At 42.9% G+C, this 22,225-nt stretch overlaps 2 protein-coding genes across 6 annotated transcripts in view; one reads left to right on the forward strand and one right to left on the reverse strand.

Annotated features, from left to right (window-relative positions):
* LOC137355646 (frizzled-3) overlaps nucleotides 1–12,424 on the reverse strand; it is a 118,918-nt gene extending 106,494 nt beyond the window's left edge. For 3 of the 4 annotated variants that reach the window (XM_068021024.1, XM_068021057.1, XM_068021047.1), the window contains exon 1: nucleotides 12,375–12,424. The gene's annotated coding sequence lies outside the window, so the exon portion shown is untranslated. Of the gene's footprint in view, nucleotides 1–876; nucleotides 961–12,374 lie in introns of all 4 variants that reach the window. The other variant, XM_068021029.1, reaches the window with a different exon arrangement.
* Nucleotides 12,425–12,571: 147 nt separating this feature from the next.
* The window catches only part of fbxo16 (F-box protein 16), a 61,538-nt gene continuing 51,884 nt past the window's right edge, over nucleotides 12,572–22,225 (forward strand). The window contains exon 1 of one of the 2 annotated variants that reach the window (XM_068017245.1): nucleotides 12,572–12,670. Coding sequence is in view for 1 of the 2 variants with exons in the window: in XM_068017237.1 (XP_067873338.1) it covers nucleotides 12,661–12,702 (42 nt within the window). In the remaining variant the exon portion in view is untranslated. Of the gene's footprint in view, nucleotides 12,703–22,225 lie in introns of both variants that reach the window. The other variant, XM_068017237.1, reaches the window with a different exon arrangement.

Consider the following 22,225-nt stretch of genomic DNA (forward strand, 5'->3'; position numbering starts at 1 on the left):
TATAGGGTCAATGAAAGGTCACATTTTCTGTATTAACTAAATTACATACATATATATTAAAAAAATTGCATTAAGCCATTGTGAGGAACACATTTATAACTGGTACCATGACCCTATTATAAAACCATTGCATATCATGTATACTGTAAGCCTCTTTGCAGAACCACATTAAAATGTGTACACTTCTACATTGTCTTCCCTGAAGAGTGTGAAAATACACTCGCTCACTTTTACAGCCAGATGTAGGATTTGCTGGGCTCCACTGTATATGTGGAGACTCAATTGCTGCACTGTTGAAACTCATGGTCTTTCCACAGGTGCTGCCCTGTTACCAATTCCTTTAACAAGCAGGCATAATCATAGATTGGCTTTTTTGTAATGGCTTAAATGCTATTAGCTCTCTGAGCATTTGTACTATGAACTGCAGCCAACATTGGTGGAATCCACATCCCTATTATCAATTGCACTTCTGTAATTTAAAGTGTCTTGTAACTGTCTCTCTTCCATGCCTACCCTGACTGATCCCAAAAACTCAACCTATGACTCCAGATAAAGCCCAACAGCATTGTCACATTAGTCAGTTGTCTCAAGGCTGTGATCACTGTCTCAAGTCTATGGAAGGTCCTGTTTCAGACAGCACAGAACAACACAGAAAAGGCCCCGTCAGTAATGCAGGCCACTCTGCACTATGGTTAATGAAACTGTGTCAGACAATACAGGCATATTAATAAGCTTTCTAGAGGCGGCGTGGCAGCATAAGCACACCTGCAGCATGGTGTGTATAAATTCTTCCTGAAGCATCTGCAAAGGTAAAATGCAGATTGTTTTGTACCGTGTACCAACAGTCACTTCTTAATAAAGTAGACTCCCACTAACCTCATACAAAAACAAAATACTGCAGATGCTGGAAATCTGAAATAGAAACAAAATCCTGGATATACTCAGCAGGTCTGGCAGCATCTGTGGAGAAAGAAAGAGAGTTAATGTTTCAGGTCTATGACCAGTGACCAGGCCCACTGGGTATTTCCAGCATTTTCCGTTTTTATCCCACTAAGCTCAGAGAACACCATAAACAGCTTCAAGGAGCTATATTCTGCATGTGAACTAACAACAAATTAAAAAAAGAATGACTGCATTATATATTAATTGACATTGTTCATTTTAAAAGCACTTTTTCCAAATAAAATATTCTAACATTGGCAAAACAAATCTTACATAGGGACCCATCATTTGCTCTTTTCTTTTGATGTCTGGAAACTCTGGTCCCTCCACAATTCACATCAGTGCCTTTTGAAAATAGGCATTTTTGAACCTAATCACAGAGATATGTCTGGTTCAAACAGCAGACCTGTACAATGGGATTCACCGCAATTAATTACTAAGACTGTTCCTAAGGTAATTTTCACATTTCTGTGGTGTTTGAATGATGGCAAATGACCCTGCAGCATTGGGCTTGAATTCAGGTGTCAGCTGGGGCTCATTTGGTACCACTCTTGCCTCTGAATTGAAAAATTGTGGGTTCAAGTCCCACTCTGGAGACTCGAGCACAAAAAAAAACCTAGGCCAATACTCCAGTGCAGAAGTGATGGAATGCTGCACTGTCGGAGTTGCCGTCTTTCAGATATGATGTTAAACAGAGATCCTATCTGCTCTCTCCCAGTTGATGTAAGAGAACCCATGGCACTATCTTTCTCAAAGAGCGAGGGAGTTCTTCCCCCTGCCCCAAGTGGCCTGACAAATATATCCCTCAATCAACATCACAAAAAAATCATCTGGTCATCAGCACAGTGCTGTTTGTGGAAGCTTGCTACGCACAAATTGGCTGCTGAATTTCCTACATTACAACAATTCAAAAGTACTTCACTGGCTGTAAAGTGCTTTGGGACATCCTCAGGTTGTGAAAGGAGCTATATAAAAAGTAAACCTTTCTTTTCCTTTTTTCACATAACTAGCAAAACCCAAAATAAAATTTTAATTGAAACACTATACAATGTTCTCAATGGACATATTTTCCCCATGCAGCACTGAAACATATCAAAAATGAGCATGGAATGGTCAAATGACAGAACAGACAGTTGGAATTAAAAATTAAAACATACTTAGGAGAGCTCTAACTGTATTTTATACCCAAAGAACTCATGAATTTTGGATTGAAACTCAAGAGAATTTGACAGTCTTCCCTTCAGCACATAGATGAACCTGCTTCATAATCTTGGTAATGTTTACACACAGTTATCATGTTTCAGTATGCAAGCATTTGTCCAGATCTTTTGCTCTCCACTTACAATTCAATGTGTCTCCCCACCCAGCCATTTTTAAAGGTCGCTCTGCAACATACATGTTCCGCTGCCTGAGTGGCAGGAATCTCATTGCCTGGCCATTTGAAAGCCATTCTTTGGCAGTGGGGTGATTAAGTTATTGAAGTTATTTCTAAGAATCAAAGAGTGAAAAGAAAACTCCCAAGTGCAATCTTATTTAAAAACTGAACTGCAGTAAAATGGGGGGTACTTCCTTCTCTACTCCCTAGTCTGCAACAGATCAAGACCCAAGTACCTGGGTGCCTGGAACGCGTTGCCAGCGGAGGTGGTAGATGCGGGCACAATAGCGTCTTTTAAGATGTATCTAGACAGATACATGAATGGGCAGGAAAAAAAGAGATACAGACCCTTAGAAAATAGGCGACATGTTTAGATAGAGGATCTGGATCGGAGCAGGCTTGGAGGGCCGAAGGGCCTGTTCCTGTGCTGTAATTTTCTTTGTTCTTACCAAGGTTTATAAGTTTCCACTTCCGGGCAATTAAGTAATAAATTCCCATTTCAAACAGAATAAAGCAACTTAGATGGTACATTTAAATGTTGTGGAACATGCCACAGTGCCTCACAAAACAAAGATCAGACATTGCAGGAATTGGGACAGATTTAGAAAGATGATCAAAAAAGGCAGGTTTTCAGGTGACTTCTGAAAATGGGAAGAAATGTACCTGGGTAGAGGGATTTAGGATGGGATTCCAGAAAGCAGAGGTACAGTTATAGAAATTCCGGTTACCAACAGTGAGGGAATGCACAATAGTCAGACTCAGAAGTGCAGACAGTATGAGATGGGGAATAGGGCACATAGAGGTGCGGAGTTAGGCTGGAGAGGGGCATGGAGACAAAGATCCTGAATCAATGCACTGGGGTACAAGCAGCCAGCAGAGCCTAGCGAAACTGAGTTGATCGCTGAATGAGGTTTAGGATGCAAGTGGGGAGTTCTGCACAAAGTTGGAGTTTGTGTAGAGTGGAAATGGAATGATGTTGGGCTACCTAAGTGCCAAGGTGACAAAAGCGCAAGCAAAGATTTCATCAGTAAGGGAGCACAGAACAGATGACCTGGGATATTAGTCAGGGGTGGTATTGGACAATCTCAGAAATGGACTTGACGTGGTCCAGCGAAGAGCCAAGACAAGGAGTTGCACACACCCAAGAGTGAGGTGGAGCATGTGATTGCCTCCCTAGCAGGGAGGTGAGTTATCGATGGTGTCCTAGCCAGTATTTATCCCTCAATTATCACAAAACAGATCATTTGATCATTATCACATTGTTGTTTATGGGAGCTTGCAGTGTGTAAATAGGCTGCCACATTTCCTACATTACAACATGATTGCACTTCAAAAGTACTTCATTGGCTGTGTAGCACTTTGAGATGTCTTAAGGTCGTGAAAGGTGCTGTAAAAAAGCAAGTCTCTTTTGAAAAAGCTGCCAGTCAATAGAATGTTTTATTCCTGCCATTCTATTGCTCTAAATATGTCAAATAGAATACAAGCAGCATTAGATAGGAATCTACTTTTAATTCAGTCGTTTAATTTTAAAATTAAGTAATTCCATTTTTAAGTATTCCCATTTTTATGCTCCTTTATCCAACTTTGAATTAACAGCTGCTTGTAAACACCATGAGTGATAACTGAGTAGCACCACTACAAAACAGAAAACAAACTGCTATTTGAGAGCTCTAGAGGTTTTGCTGGAGATACTGTACATTAACTGGAGTTTGCAGTACATTACACAATTACTGTATATTGTACTCCCTTCAAAACAAAGACTTTAAAAAAAGACATTAGAAGTAAAGATGTACAGGAAAGCACACAGAAGCATGTTTGTAAATCGTTGCTTTGGAAGGAACAACTGAGATAGGCTTTAATCTACAGTTGTTTATTCCTACCCATCATTTGTCAAAGGGAGGGTGTGCAGGGATTTGCTATAAAAACTATTTCTTTGTTTTAGGTGACTTGAGAGGAGTTAAGGGCCACTTAACACCCAATTAACAAACGTAAGGGAGCCATTGTCGTCTTCAAAGTTGCATACGGGAAAATTGCATGATTGAGGATGGATTCTGTTGCTTTCAACTGTGTACCGGCACAGCAGTTGCTTTTAATTAGAGCAAACTGATACCATACTTAATATTTGATTTTTTTTTAAAAAGTGGATTCACAACAGTGTGGCCAGGGTATTTGTTCTGTGACTCAGACAGAGTTACAATGCCTTAAGTTCCATTTTTTAAAACAAAAAACACACTCCTAAATAAATTAATTCTGATTGCATTTTTACTCATGGACAGAGAAAGCAAAACACAGATAATCATACTTATACACTGAACTTGCTCTACAGTTGCAAGCTGCTAATTCTGTAATTGGTTAGATGAATAATTCCTTTCCAAACATCTCTGCTGCTACAAATAGGACATCTTCAAAACTAATTATGTTACGTTATTGGCAAAGAGCTTATCCACAAGGAATTTCAGTAATACAACAATGCACTATAATTATCTTTAAAAAGGGTTCGAGCAAAATAAACTATGACAAACACATATTTTGTGAATTTCCTTCACCTTGGGTCTTCTTTCCATCCTCTGTGCCACATTGCTCACCATTCTCATGAAAATGAGGATTCTGAAGTCAATCCCAAAAGACAGTACATAAATGGAAATTGCTGAGAATTTGGGTGAAGAGGCTGCTGAGAATCTGGATAATAGGGCAGCAGGATTTAATACAAGATCAGGCGCAGCTGGTGAAATTCTTAATGAATTAAAGTTCATGTAGGGTGGAGCTTGGGTGGTGGATAATTGGATCAAACCTTGAGGTAACAAAGGCACGAATAAAACTTTCAATGGTGGTTGGGATAGAAACAGGTAATATTTAGACATGGTAGCAGGCAGTCCTTCTGACAGAATCAACTGGGTTTGAAGCTTAGAAGAGAGCTGAGGAGGATACCAAGAATGCAAACTGAGTTCAGCCTGAGGATACAATTTCAGGAAAGTTTAAAAGGTGCAAATTTTGTAATAGCAGCCAAAAAGAATGATTTTGATACTTTGAATATTAAGCTGTAGAAAGTTCCACTTCATTCATGACTTGATGTCCAACAAACAGATAAAGCAAGTTGTAGAATAAAAAAAAATGGTAATGGAATGAGAAAATTGGTTATCTTCAGCAGTATTTACTCTTGGGTTGTGGGTGACGCTGGGAAAGCAGCATTTATTGCTCATCACAAGTCGCCCTGAGGAGTCAACTATGTGAGAATGGAGTCACATGTAGATCAGATTGTGTAAGGGTGGCAGCTTTCAGTCACTTTTTCCTTTATTGAATTCAGTTTCACAAATTGCCATGGTGAGACTCTGGCTCTTAATCTTTGAATTGCTCATGCCATAACCAGTGGGCTACCATACCCACAGACACATGGAGGTTGAGCCCCAAGCTTAGGGATAAAGTTGCCAAAAGGCAGCATTCAGAAGAACAGGAATACCATCCCATAAAATATTTATTAGTAGTGGCACACTGAACCCAAACTTGAATCCAATCTAAACTCCTGAGAGGGAAGTCTGATGACTCAAAATGTTGCACATGCATGAGTGTAGGGTTCATCTTGATGACTGTCGTAACGGAACTCTCAGCACAAAACTGCTTGCACTTCAGTATTGATTGCAAACTCGCTCAGATCCTATAACAACTGCTAATTCAGCAAACAAAAAAAAAACACTGGTGCAATTGAAGTTGGTGTTGATATTGGAAATGAAGGCACAGCTGAACTGTAGACTGGGAAGTTTTAGGAACATAGGAACAGGAGTAGGCCATTCGGCCCTTTGAGCTTGCTCTGCCATTTAATAAGATCATGGCTGATTTGATTGTAGTCTCAACTCTACTTTCCTATCTGCCTCCCGCATAACCCTCGACTCCCTTGTCTATCAAAATCAATCTAACTCAGCCTTCAAAAAATTCAATGACCCAGCCTCCACTGCTTTCTGGGGAAGAGAATTCCACAGTCTTACGACCCTCAGAGAAAAAATTTCTCATCTCCGTGATGAGAGGGAGATCTCATTTTTAAACTGTCCCCTAGTTCGAATCTACCCCACAAGAGGAAACATCTTCCCGGTATCCACCCTACCAAGTCCCCTCAGGATCTTAGATGTTTTAATAAGATTACCTCTCATTCTTCTAAACTCTAATGGGTTAAGGCCCAACCTGTTCAACCTTTCTTCAGAAGGCAAGTCCTTCATCCCAGGAATGAGTTGAATGAACCTTCTTCTGAACTACCTCTAATGCAATGTGTCCAGTTATGTTTTGAATCTGATTTGGGGATGTTCAATAGGCAGCTAAAGCAGAAATCACAAAGATGCTCTGGTTGCTCTCAGTAATGGAAGGTAACCAAGAATCTCCAGAAGCACTGCAAAGGTTCTTGATTTCATCATACATTTTATTCTGAAGACTGGCAAGCTGGCTATATTATCTTTGCTCTCCCTGCTCAGCACTGCCAGATATGGGAAGTTCAAAGAAAGGGGATTGGTATCTAACATCTATTGACTGATACGCATCCTATCATGGGTTTCTTCTTAGCTCACAGAACCCAAGCGATCTGGCACCGATGGGGAGGGCAAAAGGAGGATTTCAACATGAGAAGTCCTTTTAGGAGTGAAGTTAGGAAACACTTCTGTATGTTGTTACGAAAGTATTTTCATTTTTTTTGTTAAATTTTGAGGACTTGTGTTTTAAAACTGCAAAAAAAATTCCACAGATGCTGGAATTTTTTTTTTAAAAAAGGTCTTTTGGACTTGTTTGCAAACAAGTACTGGAAGTCACCTGTCTTCAGATAAATACCCCACAGGGGCTTTTTGCCTTGGAGAAGATGTTTACAGAGAAGTGACAGGTCAAGATTTATAGGGGTCAGCAGGCTTGACTTGACATTGTTTTCGATTTCGCTTTGGACAGTCAGTTGGAGTTTTAAAAATCAACTTGAAGGACAAAACCCCAACTCAGTCATTCCCATCTCTTTGAAAAGCCTGCCAGTTTTTCCATCTCTGAGAAGCGAGTGAAAGAAAGAGAGAAATTGATAATGCCTTTCTCCTGAAAGGCCTGCCTGAAACCCCCACATTTCCCCCCAGATGCTGGAAAAACCCGCCCAAATCCTCGGCGTCGCCTGCCTGAATTGCTCCAGAGAAAGATCCCAGTGACAACTATCTATGCGAATTTGGGACACCAAACCAAAAAAAAGACAACTGGCATCTTTCCATATCTTCTCTTTTTTCTTCAAGAATTAGCAAGTATTTGGCCAAAGTATTCATTGTTGTCTTTTTTTTTTGTAACAGGGCTCTAAAAGAAAATCTCTTTTTTCCAGTTAACCGGTATGTATGTGTGCGCGTGAGGGGCTAAGGTAAAAGGGAACTTTCATATTTCAATCTGTGTTAATGCTTTGCTTCGTTACTGGTTATGTCTTGTTTTATAATAAACTGATAATTTTGTTGTTTATTAAAGAAAGTTGGTTGGTGTCTTTTATTCTGGGATAGAAATAGAGTCTATGATTGACTGTTATCAGTAACTGGGTAAACATTTAAATATACGCTGTGACCAGTGGAGAAGTAGAACTAAAATGACAGTGCACTCCTCCTGCCTCGGTCGCAATGCAAAGAGTGGTAGAAGTTTCGAACTCTCTTCTATAAACAGCAGTTGATGCTAGATCAACTGTTAATTTTAAATCCGTGATGAAGAGTTTTGTTAAACCAAGTTATTAAGCGATATGGGGCAATGGCAGGTATATGGAGTTAGGTCACAGATCAGCCGTGAACTCACTGAATGGCAGAACAGGTTCAAGGGGCTAAATGGCCTATTCCTATGAGAAAAGCATTAGAAACTTATGTACTTTTATATATTGTAACCTGAAATCATTTAAACAACAGCTGGCTACCATGAAGTGGACCTAGTTGTCCTCTTGAAGGACCAGTTTAAATGGGCTGAACAATCTCTCTTGGCTGTAGCTATCTTGTGAGAAGCAAATTTAAAGATAAATATAAAGTTCCCCATTGAAGCTCACTCCTCTAGTACACAAGGAGGTAAGTGAAAGGAAGTAGAATGGGCTATTAAGCCCATGGGAGCACATCCATCCAATACCCTTACTCTCCCACTGTGGCATCCAACTACATTTCGAATGTTCCCAATATTTTTACTTCTGCTATCTCACCCAGATCATTTCAAGAAGTTTTTTTTTAAAAACTGAGCAGTCATTTACAGCACAGGAGGCAGCCATTCTGCCCTTCAATTCTGGCTCTCCATGGAGCAATCCAGTCAGTCCCACTCCCCTGCTCAATCCCTGTAGCCCTGCGAGTTTATTTCCTTTTAAAGTCATTCATTGTCTCAGCTTCCACCACCCTTGTGGGCAGAGAGTTCCAGGTCATTACCACCCACTGCGTAAGAAAGTGCTTCCTCATATTCCCCCTGCATCTCTTGACCAAAACCTTCCATTTGTATCCCCAGTTCTTGTACCATTTGTTAATGGGAACAGTTTTTCCTTGTTTAACTTATCTAAGCCTGTCATACACCTCTATCAAATTTCCCCTCAATCTCCTTTGTTCCAAGGAGAACCCCAGTTTTTCCAATCTAACCTTCGAACTAAAATCCCCCATCCCTGGAAACATTCTGGCAAATCTCCTCTGCACCTTCTCAAGGATTCTCACCATCCTTCGTAAAGAGTCATGACCAGAACTGGATGCAACACTCCAAGTGGGGCCTGACCATAGCATTATAAAGGTTCAGCATAACTTCCCTGCTTTTGTACTCAATGCCTCTATTTATGAAGCCCAAGACCCCATATGCTTTACTCACCACTCTCAATATGTCCTGCCACCTTCAAAGATTGATGCACATGCACCCCCAGCTGCCTCTGTTCCTACACACTCTTTAGAACTGTGCCATTAAGTATATATCGCCTCTCCCTCTTACATCTGCCAAAATGCATCACCTCGCACTTGTCAGTATTAAATTCCATCTGACACCTCTCTGCCTATTCTGCTAGCCTATCTATGCCTTGCTGCAGGCGGTTCATGTCATCCTCACTGTTTGCCATACCTCCAAGTTTGGTGTCATCAGCAAATTTTGAGATTTTACTCTGCATTCTAAGATCCAAGTCATTTATGAAGCAAAAAAAGCAGTGGTCCCAGCGCTGATCCTTGGGGGAACACCATTGTCTACCATCCCCTGGTCCAAAAAACAGCCATTTACTTACAACTTCTGTCTTTAAGCCAATTTTTTTTTTTAAATCCAATTTGACACTGACTCTCCTATTCCATGAGCCCAATTTGGTCACCCAACTACCTTATCAAATGCCTTCTTTAAATATATACAAATAACATCCACCGCATTCCCTTCTCTTAGTTCATCAAAAAAGTTTTGTTTCCAATTTTTAATGAAATCTGGTCCAATCCCACGTAACAGTTATCACGGCATTTAAATGTATTGTGTATAGTCCAAACGCTTTTGCTTCTATTTACTTATTTCAAACATTTATCACTTTTTCGTGTAAAAAAGTTTTCGCTGACATCTGTTCCAAAAAGTTGGTTCTTCGTTGGTTTTCATTTATATTGTCTTGTCCCACATTCTTGGCATAATCTGGGTTAACTATATATAACATTTATTATATGTATTTCAAGTTCCAATGGAAGATCCTTCCTTCGAACCTGTAAAAGTTAAGCTTCTCTAATCTTTCCTTGCAGATAGGGCCACTGTTTTATAGCTACTGAATAAGTCAAATTCCTTTAATTATTGCACAGGATATTGAATTTTAAGTATTTTGGGGATCTTACTGTGAAATATACGAATTTCTTTGTGAAAATCACAAGTCACCTTTTGTACCTGGGATAAGTCCTGCTGCTCATTTTGTCAACCTTATCAACACACATACTTTTTTTGACATGATCAGAAAAGATTATTTTATGCAGGATCTGACCAGCTTTAGCATCACCTATGCATGGATGAGCTGGATGAACAGCCAATAAAATCAGAAATCAGTGATGCCACTGATTCTCTAGCCAGCAGAAAAGCCCCTGGAAAGGACGGCATTACCCCTGAAATAATCAAGAGTGTCAAGTCTGCTATACTCTCAGCACTCCATGAACTGCTTTGCCTGTGTTGGGATGAGGGAGCAGTACCACAGGACATGTGCGATGCCAATATCATCACCCTCTACAAGAACAAGGGTGACCGCGGTGACTGCAACAACTACCGTGGAATCTCCCTGCTCAGAATAGTGGGGAAAGTCTTCGCTCAAGTCGTTTTAAATAGACTTCAGAAGCTGGCTGAGAATATCTACCCTGAGGCACAGTGCAGCTTTCGAGCAGAGAGATCCACCATTGACATGCTGTTCTCCCTTCGCCAGCTACAGGAGAAATGTCGCGAACAACAGATGCCCCTCTACGTTGCTTTCATAGATCTCACAAGCTTTTGACCTCGTCAGCAGACGTGGTCTCTTCAGACTACTAGCAAAGATCGGATGTCCACCAAAGCTACTAAGTATCAACACCTCATTCCATGAGGATATGAAAGGCACAATTCAGCATAGCGGTGCCTCATCAGACCCCTTTCCTATTGAGTGGCGTGAAACAGGGCTGTGTTCTCGCACCTACACTGTTTGGGATCTTCTTCTCCCTGCTGCTCTCACATGTGTTCAAGTCATCAGAAGAAGGAATTTTCCTCCACACAAGATCAGATGGCAGATTGTTCAACCTTTCCCATCTTAGAGCGAAGACCAAAGTACAGAAGGGCCTCATCAGGGAACTCCTCTTTGCTGACGATGCTGCATCCCACACAGAAGAGTGTCTGCAGAGACTCATCGACTGCAACGAATTTGGCCTAACCATCAGCCTCAAGAAAATGATCATGGGACAGGACATCAGAAATCTCCATCCATCTATAATCAGCGACCATGCTCTGGAAATGGTTCAAGAGTTCACCTACCTAGGTTCAATGATCATCAGTAACCTGTCTTTCGATGCAGAAATCAACAAGCACATGGGAAAGGCATCTGCTGCTACGTCCAGACTGGCCAAGAGGCTGTGGGAAAATGGCGCACTTACACGGAACACAAAAGTCCGAGTGTATCAAGCCTTTATCTGCAGTGCCTGCGGAAGAGTCTGTCACTCTAGAATTGGCCTTTATAGCCACTCCAGGCGCTGCTTCACAAACCACTGACCACCTCTAGGCGCTTACCCAGTCTCTCAAGGCAAGGAGAAGATGTGCTTTTGAATATCACCACTGGCCATTTAGCTAAGCATTGCACTAGACATTTTTAAAATTGCTTTACCTCATTCCAAACATTGAAAAGGGGCTCAGCTACTATTACTCACAAATACTACTGTCCATATCTTCTGGTACTGATCCATTGCCATTCATTGCATTTACATATCTCACATTTCCTCACCCCATAGGCATCTGCCCAAATATTTTTTATCAAATAAAAAAGGATTGATAGGACAGATATATTATTTTGACAGTTACAGAGCTACAGGTATGGTTACACCTGCTGTCACATTTCCAACATTGTTACTAAATAAAACAAAATAAGTTAAAATATACAAAAGCAATCATGTTTTAACGAAGGGGAATGAAATTGCAAAAAATCTCAAAAGATCGCCTTGCAAAATATTGAAAGAAAAAACACATCTTGTTTGGAGGGTACAAACAACGAATGAAAGTCAGACGACGCTTTGTATTAAAATGACATTAAAATGTCGCCCACCCCAAACACTGCCAGAGAGAATAAACGCAAACAAATAAATTAACTGCGGGATTAAAAGGCAGCACAGCAGGCAACCCCGGCCATTCGCGGCTCAAAATACAGATGCACAGTGAAAATCCGGCGCTGGGAATCTTTCAGCAGAAGAGTCGGGGGGGGGGGTGTGGAAGGCCACCGGGGACGGGAGAGAACCGGTGATGGAACCGCCGCGCTGTCCAACCATTAACGACTCTGGGTGCACCTGAGCGTCTGTCGCTCCGGTAAAACTTAACTCCTGCTGCGTCTCTCTCCTTCCCCACCCGCCTCGCCATTCCAACAGCCCACAACCACCACCGTTTCACATCTCACCGTTCAAAAGCCACAACTCGACCACTCGTCCGCACCACCGTCAAAACCACCACCACGCCTCCGACACGAGGCCTGATTGGTTGAAAGAATGCGGCGAATGGTAAGCGGTGATGCTCGTTGTCAGGGAAACGCGTTCAGCCACCTCTGGTCCCATGACACTGGAGTAGAGACTCTATTGGTCCCCCGGCCAACCACGGGGGAGGGGCGGGGATGGTTGGTGAGGCTGTTGCCGTGGAAACCGAGTGAGGCCAAACCGGAGGCAAGGATGACGGTCGTTGCCGTTTGAATGAGGGGAGGTGAGAAAACGATTGGAAAACCGTGGCGTGAAGTAAGCCGCGGCCCAACACATCCGCAACTGAGTGCAACTAGTATTCGTGCCGAGATCTCCAAGTATAAGCCTGTCGCTGCGACCCCAAACCAGTAATGGCAGGAGGAGAGGGGTGTACCCCATATATCTCCCTCAGGCCCTTCCTTCATTGTACGATGCCTTTCAGCACCCAGCCGGCCCCAGATACTCTGGCGGTTCAATGATTGCATTGTCCCTTCTCCCTGGGTTTCAGCCTGGTGGCCGTTTCACGGTAAATCACACTGTCTCCTGCGTGGGATTGAGATCAGTCATCACCAGCTGGCCTGTAAACGGCCTCGAAGTCACTCCTCTGCTGTAAGGTGGCTCAACCGATCTTCTCTCCAAAGATGTTACCTACCCTGCTGAGTGTTTCCAGGATTTCCTGCTTTTGTTCCAGATATCCAGCACCTGCAATATCCTTGCTCTTGTTGCCGCAGTCACTCTGTCAGTATCCTGCAGTTTCGAAATTTGCAGATGGCATGAAACTTGGAAGTGTAGTAAACGGTGAGGAAGATAGTAATAGACTTCGAGAGGACATGGAGAGGCTGACAGAATGGGTGGACACATGGCAGATGAAAGTCACTGCAGAAAAATGTGAGGTGATACTTTTTGGTAGGAGGAATGAGGACAGAAAATACAAGCGAAATTAAACAATTTTAAATGGGGTGCAAGAAGAGAGACCGAGGGGTTCTTGTGCCCAAAACTTTGAAGGTGGCAGGACAGGCTAACAAAACAGTTATTAAAGCATATGGGATGCTGGGCTTTACAAATAGAGGCATAGAGTACATAAACCAGGAAGTTATGCTACATTCATATAAAACACTAGTTTGGCCTTGTTATGGTCAAGTGAGGAGGGGTTGAAGGGCTTCCCTCATTTCCCTCTCCTTGTTTGACCACAACAGATTTAATTCTTTATTGAAGTGGATGTACTGGCCAATTCAGTAGGTGTTTGATTACTTACTTGCTATGATCACAACAAGATCCAATTGGACAGGTTTTCTTGAGTTAACAAAGAACGAGGTTAACTTAACTGTACCTAAACAGAACTAATAAAAATAATAAACAATGCACCAACTTCCACTCACGCACACACCCTGAAGGTTTACACACACACATACACACACACAAATAGGTTACAGAGTGGGGAAAAGTAGATTGGTTGAGTTAGAGGAAAAAAAGGGTACACACTCTGTCGCATTTGGTGATTTTAGTTTAGTTTAGAGATACAGCACTGAAACAGGCCCTTCAGCCTACCGAGTCTGTGCCGACCATCAACCACCCATTTATACTAATCCTACACTAATCCCATATTCCTACCACATCCCCACCTCTCCCTATATTTCCCCACCAACTACCTATACTAGGGGCAATTTATAATGGTCAATTTACCTACCAACCTGCAAGTCTTTTGGCTTGTGGGAGGAAACCGGAGCACCCGGAGAAAACCCACGCAGACACAGGGAGAACTTGCAAACTCCACACAGGCAGTACCCAGAATTGAACCCAGGTCGCTGGAGCTGTGAGGCTGCAGGGCTAACCACTGTGCTGCTGGTTCAGCTGGCTTCTAGCTGAATTCGGTGGTCCTGATGTTTTTGGTTTGAAGAGGTAGATGATTGGTTGGGTGGGTCTCTTGTCTTGGAGATGCAGATGATTTCCTCCACCAGGGTTTCTGATTGTAGCCAAAGTATGCAAAGGTAGTCAGTCAAAAGGCAGGATTTGAAAGCTTTCAAGCTGGAATGGAGAGACAGAGCGACTCCCACTTGGGTCCGCACATGTCAGAGTCCAGTTGCTTCTCCTCTCTCTGCTGCAGAAAGACACAATCTTAAAAACACAGATGGGGAGGGGCTTATCACATGACAGTCACTGAGTTATTCAAACATTGCAGTTAGTAGTATTTCTGTCTTGCTAAAAAGAAAAAGAACAAGTAGTTCCTTAAATTTCCTGGGTCTTGTTTCTTGCTGGGATATGAGCAGACATTTCATCTTCCTCCTCACAGCATTGCTTTCAGGATACAGTGTAGCAAATTAGGTAGCCATCTTAAGCTGCCAGCAAAGTCATCCTTTTAGCTGGTCTTTTAAAAATGTCTTTGAAAAAATATATAAATTCAGATCTCCAGCCAGTGGATTAAAGAAAATGATCATTCAACAAAGTACATTGGCGTAACACCTTGCCAACACACAAAATTAAATGTGACACCAGGAACATTTTATTTTGAGGTCACAAATTAAAAAGAAACTGTACACACACACTCATCAGTCTCACTGTCATAGCCATGCTCTAGTTTAGTATTTTTTAGCCGGGATTGTGCACAAGCATAACTGGGAAACTCTAACTGCTTTGACTGGGCTCAATCAGCTTGTGCTCCAGCATACACTGTATTTCCTTGTGTATTTCTACAATACCTTCCTTTTCCAGTTTCTCTATATCAGTGAACTCAACCCTGGATTCAGAGTTGTTCATAACTTTGTGAAGATTATCCAGTGCTTTTTGCACATCATTTTTCCTGTGTTCCACCAGACCAACAGTTTGCTTTGCAGAGCACTTTAAAAAAGGAGGGCGAGAAAAAATAGGGAACTACAGAACAGTTGGCCTTATATCAGTAGTGGGGAAAATGCTAGAGTCCATTATAAATGATGTGATAGCAGAACACCTAGAAAGTATAAACGGGATTGGGCAAAGTCGGCATAGGTTTACGAAAAGGAAGTCATGCTTAACAAATCTACTGGAGTTTTTTGAGGATGTAACTAGTAGAATAGATAAGGGAGAACTAGTGGATGTGGTGTATTTGGATTTTCAGAAAGCTTTTGATAAGGTCCCACATAAGAGATTAGTGTGCAATATTAAAGCACATGGGATTGGGGGTAATATACTGTCATGGATTGAGAATTGGTTGACAGACAGGAAACAGAGAGTAGGAATAAATGGGTCTTTTTCCAGGTGGCAGGCAGTGACTGGTGGGGTACCACAGGGATCAGTGCTTGGGCCCCAGCTATTCACAATATACAATATATATTAATGACGAGTGAGGGAACTAAATGTAACATTTCCAAGTTTGCAGACGACACAAAGCTGGGGGGTGGAGGTGGGGAGTTGGGGGGGGGGGGGGGGGTGGAATGTGAGCTGTGAGGAGGATGCATAGAGGCTCCAATGTGATTTAGACAAGTTGGGTCAGTGGGCAAATGCATGGCAGATGCAGTATAACAGTGGATAAATGTGAGGTTATCCACTTTGGTTGTAAAAATAGAAAGGCAGATTATTATCTGAATGGTGATAGATTGGGAAAGGGGGAGGTGCAGCGAGACCTGGGTGTCCTAGTACACCAGTCACTGAAAGCAAGCATTCAGGTGCAGCAAGCAATTAGGAAGGCGAATGGTATGTTGGCCTTCATTGCAAGAGGATTTGAGTACAGGAGCAAGAATATCTTACTACAGTTATACAGGGCCTTGGTGAGACCATATCTGGAGTATTGTGTGCGGTTTTGGTCTCCTTATCTTAGGAAGGATGTTCTTGCCTTGGAGGAAATGCAAAAAAGATTTACTAGGCTGATTCCTGGGATGGCAGGATTGACGTATGAGGAGAGATTAGGTCGACTAGGCCTATATTCACTAGAGTTTAGAAGAATGAGAGGGGATCTCACAGAAACCTATAAAATTCTAACAGGACAAGACAGGCTAGATGCAGGGAGGATGTTCCCAATGGCTGGGGAGTTGAGAACTAGGGGTCACAATCTCAGGATACAAGGTATGTTATATAGAACTGAGATGAGGAGAAATTTCTTCACTCAGAGGGTGGTGAACCTGTGGAATTCTCTACCGCAGAAGGCAGTGGAGGCCAAGTCATTAAATATATTCAAGAAGGAGATAGATATATTTCTTAATGCCAAAGGGATCAAGGGATATGGGGAGAAAGCGGGAACAGGGTACTGAATTAGACAATCAGCCATGATCTTTTTTTGAATGGCAGAGCAGGCCCAAAGGGCCAAATGGCCTACTCCAGCTCCTATTTTCTATGTTTCTATGTTTGCAAACCAATTGTCACTTATTAAAACGTTGACTTCATTTGTGTGGATTAGTTGTCCTGGCATAAATGCAAGTGGGTCAAATGACACCATAACATCATAAGACACTTTATTAGGCAAAGTTTTAAGCCTGCCTTGAAGTGCTTCATAGTCATTTTGTACTTTAACTCAGGGCTGGATTTTATTCCTTGCCGCTTGAGACGCCCTATCAGTTTCGTTCTGCATCTCTTCCAGTTGTTCCAGCTCATCCAGCCTGGCCCACAATTCCTTCTCAGTTAGGATACCTGACTTGCAGTCACCACCACCATCACCACCCTCCAAATCTGCCACAAAAACCCTCTTTGGGCTTCGGGTTTTCCTTTGGCAATTGAGCTTTTCTCTATCTCCTTTCAGAATTTAAATCTTTAATTTCTAGGTTTTCAGTCTGAATTTCCTCCTGAACCTACATCCACATCATGTAGGGTGAGGGCTGTGCACCCTGGTTTGTCCCTGCAGATCACTTTGAACTCTGTGGGCGGCCTTGTTAGTTCTGCATTTAAATAGGAGAGTACGGTGTCTAATTTCCCTAACATTTCAGTGTTAGCTAACCAGACGGTAGGGGGTTTGATTTGGGAATCCTCCAGGCCTCCCTCGAACTTATCCTCACTGTCCCTTTCGCCCCCCTCTTTCCTGACTGCCTGTCAGACTTGTGCTTGTTTGTCCCCTTCCTGGCTGTGATACCATTTTAACATATTGATGTGGCACAGCCTTTGATTTTTCCTACGATCTGGGGTGTCAATTATGTAATTCACCTGGCTAATTCTCTTTACTACTCAGTATGGGACGATGAACCAGGCTTTCAATGGTTCTCCCTGTTTTGGTAAAAGCACTACACATGGTCTCCAGGCTGAAATGTTCTGGCCTTAGCACGTTTATCCACTTGCCTTTTCATAGCTGTCTGAGAAGTTTTTAGGTGTTCCTGAGCCACCACACAGGCTCTCATGAGCCGTTCTGAAAACATGGAGATGTAGTCTAACAGGGAAGATTCTGCTCTGTGTTCCAAAAATCTCTCCTTGATTAGTTTTAGAGGACCTCTCACCTCATGTCCATAAGCTATTTCAAAGAGACTAAAGCCAGTGGACTCATTGTGATTCCCTGGTAACAAACAGAAGAAATCCTAGCCCTTTGTCCCAGTCATGAGGGTACCCATTGCAGTATGCCCTAATTAGTGTCTTTAGGGTGGTACTGCTCCAAAGCCCCTTGTGACTGTGAGTTGTAGGCTGAGGACTTTAGCTGGGTTATGCCCAGATTACCCATGACCTTTTTAAAAATACTGGATGTAACATTTGTGCCCTGATCCAATTGAATCTCAGCAGGCAACCCATATCGGGTGTAGAATTGGGTTAGCCTCTACGCCACTACCTTGGCAGAGATAGTTCTAAAGGGATAGCCTCTGGAAATCAAGTAGCTACATCCATAATGGTGAGAAGATACTGGTAGCTCCCTTTTGTTTTCAGCAGGGACTCCACATAATCCACCAGCACTCTGCTGAATTGTTTCCCAAAAAACGGTATGGGAATTAGGGGTGCAGGTTTTATTACAGTTTGAGGCTTCCTCACAGCCTGGCATGTGTGGAAAGTCTTACCGAACTCCACCACATCCTTGTGGAGTTATGGCAGTGAAAATGATGTGGGCTTGGGTTTTTCTGACACTGACACATTCAGCCATTGGAATCTCGTGGGCTATTCTCAGTATTTCCCTATGGTACCTCGACAGCACCACTACCCGGTGAACACTGTCCACTCTTGTTCTGCATGTCTGCAAGGAGGTCTCCACTTCCTCATCAGCACCTCATCCTTTAAACAGTACCACTCTGGAACTCCCTCTGCTTCATCTTCAGTTTGTGCAGTCTGTGCTAACATTTTTAACCCTGGGTCGGCATGCTGAGCCTTGACCGAGGAAGACCTGTTTAACCCATCCTTTGGGTCCTGTAACCTCCCAAAGAAGGTTTCAGATAGCCATACAGTTGGGTCATCTGCCTGAAGTGCCATTTCAGCCTGCTCTGATGGAGCTTGTTTGGTCAGGGACCGGGTCATCACACAGTCAGGGAAAATGCCGTGGACCTTTTCCAGTAACTGCTGTGTCTCCCTGTCCTCTCTCACTCCTTGTAAAACCACTGGGGAAGCCACCCTTTGCTCCCACTAGATCATTACCCAGGAGCAGGTCGGCCCTGTCCACAGGCAAACTAGGGACAATCTCCACGGTTACCGGTCCTGAAACAAGGTCACACTCCAGGTGCACCTGGTACTAAAGGTATGGGCATGTACTTTCCTCCGATACCATTTACTAGCACTCTAGCATTCAATACACTTCTAGGGGAAAGGTCATGCCTTTTCCCAGCAGAAGGGGTTGGGTGGCTCCTGTATCCCTGAGGATGACTATGGGCTTACTCGCCTCTCTTGAGGGGTATGGGGTCACTTTTCCTCTGGACACAAAATCCTGGTAACTCTCAGGAATTTTGTTAAGCTTTTCCACACTCTCAGTGGTAGTTTTACTGGGTTTTACTGCTGCAGTTAAAGCCACAAACTTGTCCGCGATGCTTTCCATCAGGGCCCCTTTTCCTGCACTGGTCAGGTGTACCCTGACTAAACCTATAGGTTTTCCTCGTAACTTCCAACAGTAAGCTCGAATGTGACCTGCCTCTTTAGAATGGAAACATACTGGCTTCTGGGCATCACTGCTGTTCTCAGCACCTTCCTTTTTGGGCTGAGGAGGGCCCCCTGTGTTTCCAGCTCTCCCTTCTTGCTCATAGCTGTTCATCCTTTCTATCACCCTCCCACCTTTTATCCTTTTCAGGTCTTTGGAGGTGACTAGGGAAGGGTTTCCCTTGGGACAAGGGCTTGTGAATAAGTGTAAAATCATCAGTCAGGATTGCTTCCTGCCTGGCTCTTGGAACCTTTTGTTCCTCCACATGATTTCTATGGAAAGGGGAAGCGAGTTTTTGAGCTCCTCAAGGAGGATCACTTCTCTGAGGTTTTCATAGGTGGGCTCTATCTTAACTGTCTTTATCCATCGGTCGAAAGAGAGTTGCTTAGCTCTTTCAAACCCGAGGTAAGTTTGTTCAGGCTGCTTTTGGAGGGTTTGGAATTTTTGGCGATACGCCTCCAGACTGATGGTGGAGGCGGTGGCATAGTGGTATTTTCACTGGACTAGTAACCCAGAGACCCAGGGTATTGCTCTGGGGACATGGGTTCAAATCCCACCACAGCAGAAGGTGGAATTTGAATTCAATTAATAAATCTGGAATTAAAGCTAATCTAATGATGGCCATGAAACCATTGTCGATTGTTGTAAAAACCCATCTGGTTCACTAATGTCCTTTAGGGAAGGAAATCTGCTGTCCTTACCTGGTCTGGCCTACATGTGACTCCAGACCCACAGCAATGTGGTTGACTCTAACATGCCCTCTGAAATGGCCTAGCAAGCCACTCAGTTAGGGCAATTAGGGATGGGCAATAAATGCTGGCCTAGCCAGTGACGATCACATCCCATGAATGAATTTTTAAAAAGTACTAGCTTGTATGCACTCAGGATAGCATTTTTAGTCATCTCATAGTCTGATGAACTCTCATCGGGCAACAGTGAATAAACGTCATGGGCTTTTCCTGTTACTTTCCTTTGCAATAACAGTATCTAACTTTCTATTGGCCACTTCAACTGTTTTGCAGGCTTTTCAAAAGAGATGAAAAATGTTTCCACATCCACCTCACTGAACTTTGGTATCAACTGGGAGAACTTTCAGCACCCGGTCCTGAGCTAGGGGTAACTCCCTCACTCGCGGTGCTTTCACTGGTTGTTTTGGGTCTTCCCCTAGTTAGTGCGAGCTGCCTTAACTCCCTTTCCCTCTTCTCCTTCTGGAAAGCTATTTCTTTTTCCCTTTCCTGGAACTCTCTTTCTTTCTCCCTTTCCTGGAATTCTAATTCTAGTCTCCTCTGTTCTAGCTGTATCTTAGCTAATGTTACTTTGTCTGTTTCTGATTGTGTACCGGTCTCCGGTTCTGCAGTATCAATTTTAAACTGGTTGGCCACAAGTTTTAGGACTTCAGGCTTCCTAGCTTATGGACGGATAGTAATCTCTAACTGCCCAGCTACATTCCTCAACTCATCAGCTGATAGGGCTTTTAACCTGGTCCAAGTTACTTCACTCTGTTCTAGGAAGGTACTGGCCTCCAATGTGGACAATTTAGTACTCTAGCCACCAGAAAACCTTTATTGAGGTTTTAAATTATTGCTAGGGATCAATTTGGTTTCCTGGTTCCAATTTCCTGTTTGTCTTTGGGTTTGATTCCAGACATGAGGCCCCAAATTTCTGTTGTGGTCAAGTGAGGAGGGGTTGAAGGGCTTCCCTCTTTTCCCTCTCCTTGTTTGACCACAACAGGTTTAATTCTTTATAAAAGCGGATGTGCTGTCCAATTCAGTAGGTGTTTTATTACTTACTTGCTATGATTATAACAGGATCCAATCAGACAGGTTTTCTTGAGTTAACAAAGAAAGAGGTTAACTTTATTGTACCTAAACCGAACTAATAGAAATAATAAAGAAAGTCCCACCTTTCACTCACACACACATACACTTTGGAGGTTTACACACGCACAAATGGGTTACAAAATGGGAAAAGGTGCATTGGTTGTGTTAAGGTCCATAGAAAAAAGGGGTATACAGTCTGTGGCGTTTGGTGATTTGGCTGGCTTCTAGCTGAATTCGATGGTCATGATGCTTTTAGTTTGAAGAGGTAGATGACTTGTTCGGTGGGTCTCTTGGAGACAGTGATGTGGATGATTTCCTCCAACGGGGTTTCTGATTGTAGCCAGAGTATGCAAAGGTGGTCAGACAACAGGCAGGAATTGAAAGCTTTCTAGCTGGACTGGAGAAAGAAAGAGAGAGACCCCCACCTGGGTCTGCACGCGTCAGAGTCCAGTTGCTTCTCTATCTGCTGCAGAAAGACACAATCTTAAGACCACAGATGAGGAGGGGCTTGTCATATGACAGTCACTCAGCCATTCAAACATAGCAGTTAGCAGTATTTCTGTCTTGACTAACCACCTTCGCATACTCTGGCTACAATCAGAAACCCCGTTGGAGGAAATCATCTGCATCACTGTCTCCAAGAGACCAACCGAACAAGTCATCTACCTCTTCAAACTAAAAGCAGTTCCCTTAAACTTTCTGGGTCTTGGTTCTTGCTGGGATATGAACAGACATTTCATCTGCCTCCTCACAGCATTGCCGTGTAGGATACAGTGTAGCAAATTAGGCATAGCCATCTTAAGCTGCCAGCAAAGTCATCCTTTTAGCTGGTCTTTGTAAAAATGTCTTAAAAAAAATATAAATTCAGATCTCCAGTCAGTGGATTAAAGAAAATGATCATTCAACGAAGTACATTGGCATAACAGGCCCCATCTTGAGTATTATGTCCAATTCTGAGCACCATACTTTAGGAAGAATGTGA

Source organism: Heterodontus francisci, chromosome 3, assembly GCF_036365525.1.
Source record: "Heterodontus francisci isolate sHetFra1 chromosome 3, sHetFra1.hap1, whole genome shotgun sequence".
NCBI lineage: Eukaryota > Metazoa > Chordata > Chondrichthyes > Heterodontiformes > Heterodontidae > Heterodontus > Heterodontus francisci.